We start from the raw sequence: 9,833 nt of genomic DNA, 5'->3' as shown, positions 1-9,833 counted from the left end.
GTAGAGGTATGAGAGTGAGATGAGAGGGGAGAGGTAGGAGAGTGAGCTGAGAGGTGAGAGGTAGGAGAGTGAGCTGAGAGGGGAGAGGTAGGAGAGTGAGCTGAGAGGGGAGGGGTAGGAGAGTGAGATTAGAGGGGAGAGGTATTAGAGTTAGATGAGAGGGGAGAGGTAGGAGAGTGAGATGAGAGGAGAGAGGTAGGAGAGTGAGCTGAGAGGGGAGAGGTAGGAGAGTGAGCTGAGAGGGGAGAGGTAGGAGAGTGAGCTGAGAGGGGAGAGGTAGGAGAGTGAGTTGAGAGGTAGGAGAGTGAGCTGAGAGGGGAGAGGTAGGAGAGTGAGCTGAGAGGGGAGAGGTAGGAGAGTGAGCTGAGAGGGGAGAGGTAGGAGAGTGAGCTGAGAGGGGAGAGTGAGCTGAGAGGAGAGAGGTAGGAGAGTGAGCTGAGAGGAAAGAGGTAGAGTAAACCGAGAGGAGGCCGAGTGAGATGAGAGGGCTGTGCTGCTACTGTTGAGTGAAACTTATTTAATATTTTTTGTTCGGAAGTCCTCAACTTCGCCATTTCGCCCTCTAGTGGCTTTGACTGCTGTCTCCTGCCTCACCACAACCAGCTGCTATGGTACACGACCTTACCCGCATACCCACGCTTATTTTAAACCCTTTAACAGTTTAATCACTCGAGTGCAGCTGTCGCCGCCTCTATTAGCATGTAAACTTAGTTTTAAGTTAATTTAATTTAGCTTAAAACACAGACCGATGTCTGCGGCCTGGCAGATATCGAGGCCTGCTATTGGTACTGTCGCGGTGGCCGCGTTGCCTTTCAACTCGCGCGGCCAAAGCCGCTAGTCGAGGTCGCCCTCGCCGTCTCGGGCCTGCATACGTGGCAGCTTTTACTTCGTATTTTGTTTGTTATCGTTTAGTTGAATGCTTTATTTGTTTGTAATGAGTTCAGTAAAATCAGCTCGCGTGCAGGGAATTGTGTGGATTGTGACATCGCGGTGGTGACGGCTTTGGGGATGGGTGTGAGACGTTCAGCAGTGTTATTGCTCGCGGCAGGTGGTTGATGTTGATGTTTAATTTTGGTTATTAGACTACACACAGATGGTCAGTGCGTGAGAATTTTGCCAGTCAATAGCTACGGTCGCTGTTGCGAAGTCGAACTCTGGGTTATTGCGACATGGGCCGGTGTCTTGAGTTAAGGCTAAACGTGGACTTGTGTACAATTGCTACTTTTGGCTGTGACAATTGTTCTTCGACTTGACGATTGAGTGAGCTGAAACTATAATTGGTGCGGCAAATGCTTGCATACATGACTTAATCGGTTTGACTATTGCGAGTGCAGAAACATGTTATGTTTGTTTAGGCGTCATGACTTAATGAGGCCTTCATCCAGCAGTGGTTAGAGCATGCATTCTTTATGATGAGGTGGACTTTTGGGCAATGGACCTGCTGCTAATAAGCAGTTTCATTGCCCGAAACGTCAGCTTTTTGATAAACATGGAGAGATTTTTAGATTTGGTTTGTTAATCGTCTACAGTGGCTGAAGTTAATCGCTTTGCTATATTTAGTCATTTTTCCTTTTTTTTGTCGTCATCCCCAAAACTTTATTGTCATTGTGCTTTCGGCAGCATGCCCTGGGATGAATCCTCGCAGAATTGCTTTTACTCCTTGTGTAATACCAAGTACCGTATTGTGCACAACTCCCTTAAGTTCCCTTCAAGTGACCTATTTTTATCCACAAACTAGGGGGCAGCACTTTCGCACCCAGATAAATGTTCATTGCATGACAGTCAAGTCGACATTTTATTATTCTCAGTTGAAATTTTGGCAAATGAAGTGCAGAACGCATACATTTAATGTCATTGGTTTTTTTTTGGTACCTTCAACTCGCTGCGTATGTATGTTGAACTTATTTCGTACCATATGTAGCCAACCGTGCTAATCGGAGATGTGGGGGAAAGACAACAAACTAAACACAAAAAGTAGTTCTAAAGATATTAGTTTTCAATCTCGACTTAAAAGTGCATAGCTCCAGTGGCTTCTTAACATCGGAAGGAAGAGCGTTCCAGTCGGCCGCAGAAGCTCATCTGAAAGCTCGCGATGCAGGGACTGTCTTTGTTCAAATGGTTTAGCAAAAAGCTGCTGCGAGGAACAACAATAAACAACAGAGAGGAAGTAGCCGCCGTGCTGGAGTGTAATAATGTGTATAACACATATTTTACTTACGCGATCTGATCCAAACATTTATTACGAACCATATTGGTCATGAAAGCCTACACTGAAACTGCATTTGGTAAGGTTGTTAATGATTTAAGATTGAACACTGATGACAAAAAATTATCCGTCCTTGTGCTTTTGGACCTTAGTGCAGAGTTTGACATGGTTGATTACAATATTCTTTTTGAGAGATTGCAGAGATGGGTCGACCTCTCCGGTACAGTTGCAAATTTGTTTAAGAGCTATTTGACCGGCAGAGAGCAATTCGTATTTTTAGGTGATCTGTCGTCCTCAAAGACAGAAATTACGTGTGGTGTTCCACAAGGCTCCATTCTGGGACCTGTTTTATTTAGCCTCTATATGCTACCACGAGGTGATTTTCATTGCTACGCTGACGATACGCAACTATACGTTTCGGTTTCTCCAAATGATGTAAGCCCCATCGATACCCTTATGAAGTGCATTGATGATATTAAAATGTGGATGGCACTGAATTTCCTGGCACTTAACAAAGACCAAACAGAGGTCCTGGTAATTGGAGCAAAAGCCCATGAGATAAACTGCTCACAAATTTATGCTCGCCGACAGAAAACGCCAAACAGCAGGTTAAAACGTAGGTTTTAACCTAAGAATATAAAACGTAGGTGTTTTGATTGATTAGGATTTGAACTTTGAAGCCCACAGATATATCACCAAAACAGCTTTCTATCATCTTAGAAATATGGTTAAGGTGCAGCCTTTTCTCTCTCGGTTAACTACTGAGAAACTGATTCATGCTTTTATTACCAGCAGACTTGACTACTGCAATGCTTTCTTTTTCGGTCTTCTGGAAAAGTCAATGTCACCTACAACTTATTCAGAATGCCGTAGCATGGGTGGTCACGAAAACCAGAAAGAACTCCCACGTAACACCTATGTTATGGTCCTTGCACTGGCTGCCGGTCAGTCAAAGGATTAATAAAAAAAATATATTGGTTTTTAAATCGTTGAATGGTTTGGCACCAGCATACATGTCTTCTATGCTTTGTAGATATGAACCAACAAAATTCCTCAGATCCTCCGGTTCTGATCTTTTTGTCGACCCAAGGGCCAGGACCAAAACTCACGGAGAAGTGGCCTTCAGTGTGTATGGTCCTCACCTGTGGAACAGCTTGCCAGGGGATCTGAGGGCTTCACAATCATGAAGCAGTTTTACGTTGAATCTAAAAACTCACCTTTTTAGACTTGCTTTTACTTAAGATTATTTTATAGTGTTATTTATTTATATTCCTTCGATAGTAATTTATTATAATTCAAGTTTGTTTTATATGGAATTTGCTTTTGTTCTTCTTGTGAATTAGTCTATTAATGTGTTTTTATCTGTACAGCACTTTGAATGGCATCCTTTGCATGAAATTGTGCTATAGAAATGAAGATTTGATTGATTAAAAAAATTGCGAACCGTATTAATTTTTTTAACCATTTAATCTACTGTAAACGGTGAACTTGCAATCCACCGTTTAGAATCCATCTTCTATCAGCACAAGTCTCTACTTTATGGATGTATCACTTATTTTTAGTAAAACCCTCATAGTCACCAAACAAATACTCTTGGTCATTGTTTGAGTGTTGCGATTCATAATAATTCAGTACATTTTGTATTGGTGCTTTCACAGCGCAAGGCTAGCAACACAAAGGTAGGTGCTGTTATCATCCATACAGTCTCCAGTAGTTTCACAGTAGGGGGCAATTTTGCATTACGTTCGAAGTAAGTTTTCTAATTGGTAAAATTTTCACTATGATGCCATCATACAATGGCCTCATATAAAATTATGTAAATAGGATCTGAAACATCCATTATAATGCAAACAGCGCGTAGTAGTTAACGATTAATATGTCTGCAGCGTTAATCAGGGTGGCCTGCCAGATTCCAACTGTTTCTGTCTGGCCGTTTTCCCACTACCCGATTTAACAAGTTAAATGCCTCATGTCTCTCCCATCTGCCTCCTTCCCTCCAGTCGGCAATATTTAACTTCCAGGCGCTGCTGACGGTGCTGCTGCTGCTGGTGTGCACGTGCGCGTATGTGCGGGCGCTCTTCCCCTCCATGCTGGACCACAACAAAACCGGGTGAGCGGCAGTGGGATATAAATCTATTATCACATTGCTCCAAGGGGGATTTTGGTTGTCTTGAAGCCGTTCCCACCCCCTCCCCACTGTCCCCGCCCACCACTACCCAAACAAGCCCAACCGTGTGTCCGGAGGAGGGAATTGGGCCTAAACAGAAATAGGTGGGGTCTAAAGAAGAAGGGGGCGTGTCCTAAAAAGGAAAGGTGCGGAGCCAAAAGAGGCTCCACCCCCTTCCTAACGAGGAAGGGGGTGGAGATGGAGGAATAAGGAGGTGGGGCCTACAAAGGTTGAACATTCCTGTTTTAAGGTAAAAGCATAAAATCAAATACGTGGAGCAAGCAGGCCACAGGCCAATTAGTTCTTTGTAATCTTTATCTTCAATTCTATCCCGACTGGGCTATCGGCATCATGCCATGAGACGAAGAATCCAATTCGTAAATTTGTCCTAGAGCAGTGCAACCCTTTGTGTATAGAGAACAGCCTGCAGCACCAGATATCCCAGAGCTACCTCTGACCTCTGTACCACACTGTAGGGGGCAGCACTTTCCTGCCTGCCCTCTTTTCTCTCTGCCTGATGAAGACCGCTTGTATTGCGATCAAAACGTCGTGGGTTTTTTGCTTTTATTATTTTAAATTGTATTCTATTTTATTATTATTTTTTCTAAACGAATGCATTGTAAATTGCCTCTTCTTAAAGAATATTGACCAGAGAATGGACTATTGCAATTTTTTTTGTAATTTTGATTTATTTTCTTCTGTTCACAGAATTCTCGGCATTTTTTGGAAGTGTGCCAGGATAGGTGCGTTATGAAGGGTTTGGGTGCCCACGGGCATGCTCCTGTTGCTGTCATGCCGTTGCACTCCTTTGCATTGTGCTGTATTAATTAATGCACGCGTGTATGTGTGTGCCTGCGTGCGTGCATGTGTGCGTGTACGTGCATTTATTTAAGTGCGTGCATGCGTAGTGTTCTACATGCAAGTCTGACTACACGTATGTTTGCGTGCCTGTGTGTGCTTGCACGTGTGTGTGTTTGTACTTGTGGGGAGTGGTAGTGTAGTTGTTAGCACCCTGCATTATGAACCCGGTGTCTCGAGTTCAATTCCCGCTCACAGGGCCTTCCCTTGGACGACTCAACCTCAAATGAATACCTACTGCTGTGAGTAAAGATTACCACTCGGGAGACTGGCAGTCGGGCATGGTGCTGGCCACCCACTCCCTCCTGTACCGTCCTGGCCTTCATAGGTACTTGCTAACTCCACTTGCCCCAACAGTATGTTACAGCTATACGGGGGATCTTTGTTTTTGTTGTTATTGTGTGTTCTTTGCTTCTGTGCATTCAAGCACGTGCCTGTGCATGTGTTCTGGCACGCACGTGTGTGTGTATGTGTACACGTACGTGCGTGCGTTTGTGTGGGTGTGTGCAGGTGAACGGAAGAGCGCGTATGTGGGAGTGGCGTGCATTGCCATGGCATTCAGCATCCTCTTCCTCCAGTAGCACAGGGCAAAGGGCCAGTCACTACGGCTGGGGGGAGGGGGAGTGGAGGTAGGGGGGAAGAGAGAAGGGGGATGAGGTGCATGCACCGGGCAGTCGGGAGCCGAGTTTCACTCTGAGTTTGCACTCCTAGGAGACTCCAAATTATCATCACTATCGCCATCATCATCTCACCATCGTCACTACTACATCAACAGGAGTACTGATATAATCACCATTGCCTCATTGGCATAATAAATGTTGTATTATCACTTTTATCATTAGGTACATTTCCATTAGCTGCTAGATGAGAGCCTTCCCCATGCCGTGCACACTGGTCAACGCTGCGGTTTTAGAAGGCGGGAAAGCGTAGACGTTGGGAGCATATTACAGCACAGCAATGCATATTTCCCTGCTGCCTCCTGCTGACGTCCGTAGCTCCGCATCGTTATCACTTTACGCATTTTTGCAACTTCGGTGCCACATTCTATCATCTCTTTACAATAACATCATATTCGCAAACATCACATGCCCCCAATGTCAATGCGCGCGGCTTTTTCAACTGCGCCTTTGGTTCTCTAGCTGTTGAGAAGTGTGGCATGGATGGGAACACTGCGACGGGAAACGGCGTCATTCGTACACACATTCCATCGTCATTGCTGCGGTAGTCGTAGTCCTGAGTGAGTGTAACACGAGTTGTGATGTCGCTGGAGTTAGAAACACTCTCTCTGTGCGCCATGACGAACACAGCTCCCACCTCCGCGATGCGTTTCCGGGGTCGTACCGCGCATGGTTCGGCCCAATGTCTGACATTTCACTCTGACGTGCTGGAGGAGTTTCTTCAGGAATTGAAGTTCCTCAACTGAAGAAACTGAAGTTTTAACTGACAGAACAAGACAACCCAAATACAAGTCGGAGAGCTGCGCCATACAACCGCTAAAACTTACGCAGAGGCACCACTTCCACCAATCGGCACAAGCTGTGCTACTCGCAGGGTATGTTAGTGGATGCACGAAAGTCATGTCTGGTCAAAATGGGGCAGGTAGAGTTTGGATTATGGCATCGAGATTGACTCCAGCATTGTATTTCAGTGCAGCAGTGTTTGACCAAAAACTGTACAACAATTCAACAAGGGCCTTGCCCAAACGCAGAGGAGGGCACCCTCGCGTATTGTGCTGGCAGCCACAAAGAATGCATCGGATTAAAAATTTTAACCTCCTTTGTGAGACACTAATTTTTTCACAAGACGGTGAGATTTTGCAGTTATTAAGGGTTTCGGTTTTGCACCACAGCGGCAATTTAAGGTGCGTTTTTTCTTTCTCCCTTTCGATATATTTTTCCCTCGTCCACGTGGGTTTGCAAATGTTCTCGAGGCTCAAGGTGCCTGCCGTCTGGGACTCTCCCCTGCTGGTGCAGAAGAAGAGCCACGTGACTCAGTGATGGGATCGTTAAAGGGTCGGTGATCGTCGCTTCTCGGTTGAGAATGCTTGCATATCGTTTAGATTATAAGAAATCGCTCTAAGGGGAAACTCCTTTCGACGTTGACCACTGCATGTCCAGGATTTGTGTCCCAATTGACTGGGGCAATTTGAAGGTAATCGTCGCCATCGGTGCGTCTACGCTGAACACCTACGAACAAAAACATTAGACATAAATGGCTTGGCACGGCAGAAGTTGTCTGATCAATCGAAACAAAAATTGGTAACGCTAACAATTATTTGGTGACCCTACGTTGGCTGTGGTGCACAATCACAACAAAAAAAACACTCAACACGTGCAATGAAGAAGGGCCATTGCATACATGTGCTGTGAATAAGGGCTATTGCCCAATACGTCACCGAATATACTTTTTGAAAGAGATATTGATGCACGTGTTTGAGGTTTTTTTAAATTAAAAAGTGAATTTGATTAACAATGATCGATCTGTAGAGCACACAGCCTCCTGGGTAGACTTTTACATGATCTGATTGTAAGTTGCCATCCTAGTCATGTGATGACATCTCGAATCGCGAGTGGACACTCCCATTTGCTCTCTATCGGGGCAGAAATGTGAAATGGTCCCTCGACAAGCCACTCAAGGCAACGATTACCATTAACTGCCCCTGGTAGTGTTCAAAGATAGCACTGTTGACATTCCATAGAAGTTGGCCATAGGCCTGTTTACAGAACCCACTCCTGTATTCCATCTTTGTCCAGTAAAGCTTTTTTTGAATAACCTTTGCTGTCGTGTATGCCAGTTGACTTAAGTCTCAACAAAGACCGATAACAATCTTGGTGACACCTATTCCGGTTTGACCCGGTACAGTCCAATATTTGGCATCCATGTTTTGGCGCAGAGGTTGATTTGTACCAAGATCTGTGTTGTGTTGTGGTTGAACTGTATTTTCAGTACAGTGAACTATAGAGTGCAGATATACATGGGCTGACTGGAAGATATGTCCACGTTTGATCTGTGGAAGAGGTGTCAAACCCCATCAATTGATGATTTTACCGGATCTTTAACATCCAATTTCTAAGTATATACATGGGGAAGTCTCTGTTATATATGTGCGTATGAGCATGTGTATAAATGATTGTGGTTCCTCCACGTGAAATGCGTGCGGTGCTGGATCAGTCTCTAACACGGTCATTGTCCCACACTGGACTCGCCCTCAGCTCGCTCGGGTTAGCTGTAATCCATTCACCTAAATGGCTGTTAGCATCCCAGTGTCGAATGCAGTACAGTTATGTCTCGGTGTCCTTGGCGTTGAGCTGACGTTCGCCTGCTCACATCAGACGTTTGACCAGACTGCTTTTATTAGTTTCGATAATTGCGCACCGTCCGTCGTGCATTGACCGTGGAGACCGAAGATGCGGTCGTTACCAGTCGCGCGTGGACTATCGCAAACGGCATCTTCGGCTCTGAATCTGCGTCTGCTGAAGTCGGAGTCGGTGTTAAATGCTGCGGATCGCCTGATAGTTCGCAAGTGGAAGTTTGATCTCACGACATCGATCTGATCACGACATTAACGAATTACATTGGCTGCCGATCAAACACAAGATTACATAAATACGCCCACTTCTTTACAAGGGTCTGCGCCAGTCCACTCTGTCCTATCTCACAGAGCAGTGCATGTAGCAGCCTGAATGGACCCCAATCGACACCGTTTGCAATCCACAGCCCACGGTGTGCAATCAGCTACTGCTGCACGCGCGCGCAAACCTCGCGCGATACGACCAGCGCAGTGTCGGGGTCTCCGGCCCGAAGACCTGTAACCAGTTTACTGGCAGATGTTCGAGATCCATCGTCGAGTCTAAGCCAGTTTTGCGACATATGTAAAACGTTCTCAATACAAAGATTACTACGTGTGATCATGCACGCGTTTGTAATGTGTAATTTACTCGACTCATAGGGCACTTGCGGCGTGAGTTTATATTTGAGTGGGGGTAAATTAGTAATCGCGGAAAGATGTAGCATAAATCGTGGGTTCGTTTGGACTGGAGTTCGGCACACCCCGGTAGAGGCTGATGTGAATTTGTGGGCAAACGAGATCGCTCAGAGTTGAGGTTCTGCGCACGACAAAGGGTATGTGGCAACCGTAAACGCAAACCGAAAGCAGAAGTTGATTGTGAAGCTGTTGCAGGCGGAATATTTCAATACCGGAAGTGGAGGGAACTATATGCACATGCTTTGTCTCTGAAGTCGGTCTGTTGTTGTTTGCGAAGTAACCGACAATGCCGGTGAATGTCCCGGGAAGACCTACAGATTTCTCAGATGGGAAAGAGAGGAACGTTCCTGGGAAAACCTGGAACAAGGTAGCAACCCGAGTGTGAAGTGTGGCCAATCAAGTGACCCACAAGCTCTACGGCTTGGAGTGGCCCTCATCCAGCAGTTGGATTGACAGCACGGGACTGGAGTGCATGTGCATGTGACGCGGGTGGTAGTGGGAGCGGTGGCGCAGGGGTTAGCACGCAGCACTACGAACCCGACGATCTGAATTCGAATCCCACTCACGGCCAACACCAGTGACGATTATTTGAACCGGTCCTGGGCATCCCCTAGGTC

At 45.8% G+C, this 9,833-nt stretch overlaps 1 protein-coding gene across 1 annotated transcript; it reads left to right on the top strand.

Moving 5' to 3' along the window:
* The first annotated feature begins 400 nt into the window (after nt 1–400).
* On the top strand, nt 401–8,004 carry LOC133340555 (protein kish-A-like). Its single transcript, XM_061548858.1, has 4 exons — nt 401–611; nt 4,207–4,316; nt 5,082–5,116; nt 5,742–8,004. The coding sequence occupies exons 1-4, from the start codon at nt 609–611 to the stop codon at nt 5,810–5,812; spliced, it is 219 nt and encodes a 72-aa protein (XP_061404842.1). The 5' UTR covers nt 401–608; the 3' UTR covers nt 5,813–8,004.
* Nucleotides 8,005–9,833: the final 1,829 nt, after the last annotated feature.

This window comes from Lethenteron reissneri, chromosome 2 (genome assembly GCF_015708825.2).
Source record: "Lethenteron reissneri isolate LAM-NWPU_2019-01 chromosome 2, ASM1570882v1, whole genome shotgun sequence".
NCBI lineage: Eukaryota > Metazoa > Chordata > Hyperoartia > Petromyzontiformes > Petromyzontidae > Lethenteron > Lethenteron reissneri.
The sequence above is the reverse complement of the archived record's forward strand: the minus strand, read 5'-3'. Positions and strand labels throughout refer to the sequence as shown.

What these genes read in the sequence shown, in the direction of transcription:
- LOC133340555 (XM_061548858.1), top strand. An exon ending in CTGGACCACAACAAAACCGG is followed by an intron (nt 4,317 to 5,081) that starts GTGAGCGGCAGT and finishes TTCTGTTCACAG; the next exon opens with AATTCTCGGCATTTTTTGGA. An exon ending in TTGGAAGTGTGCCAGGATAG is followed by an intron (nt 5,117 to 5,741) that starts GTGCGTTATGAA and finishes GGGTGTGTGCAG; the next exon opens with GTGAACGGAAGAGCGCGTAT.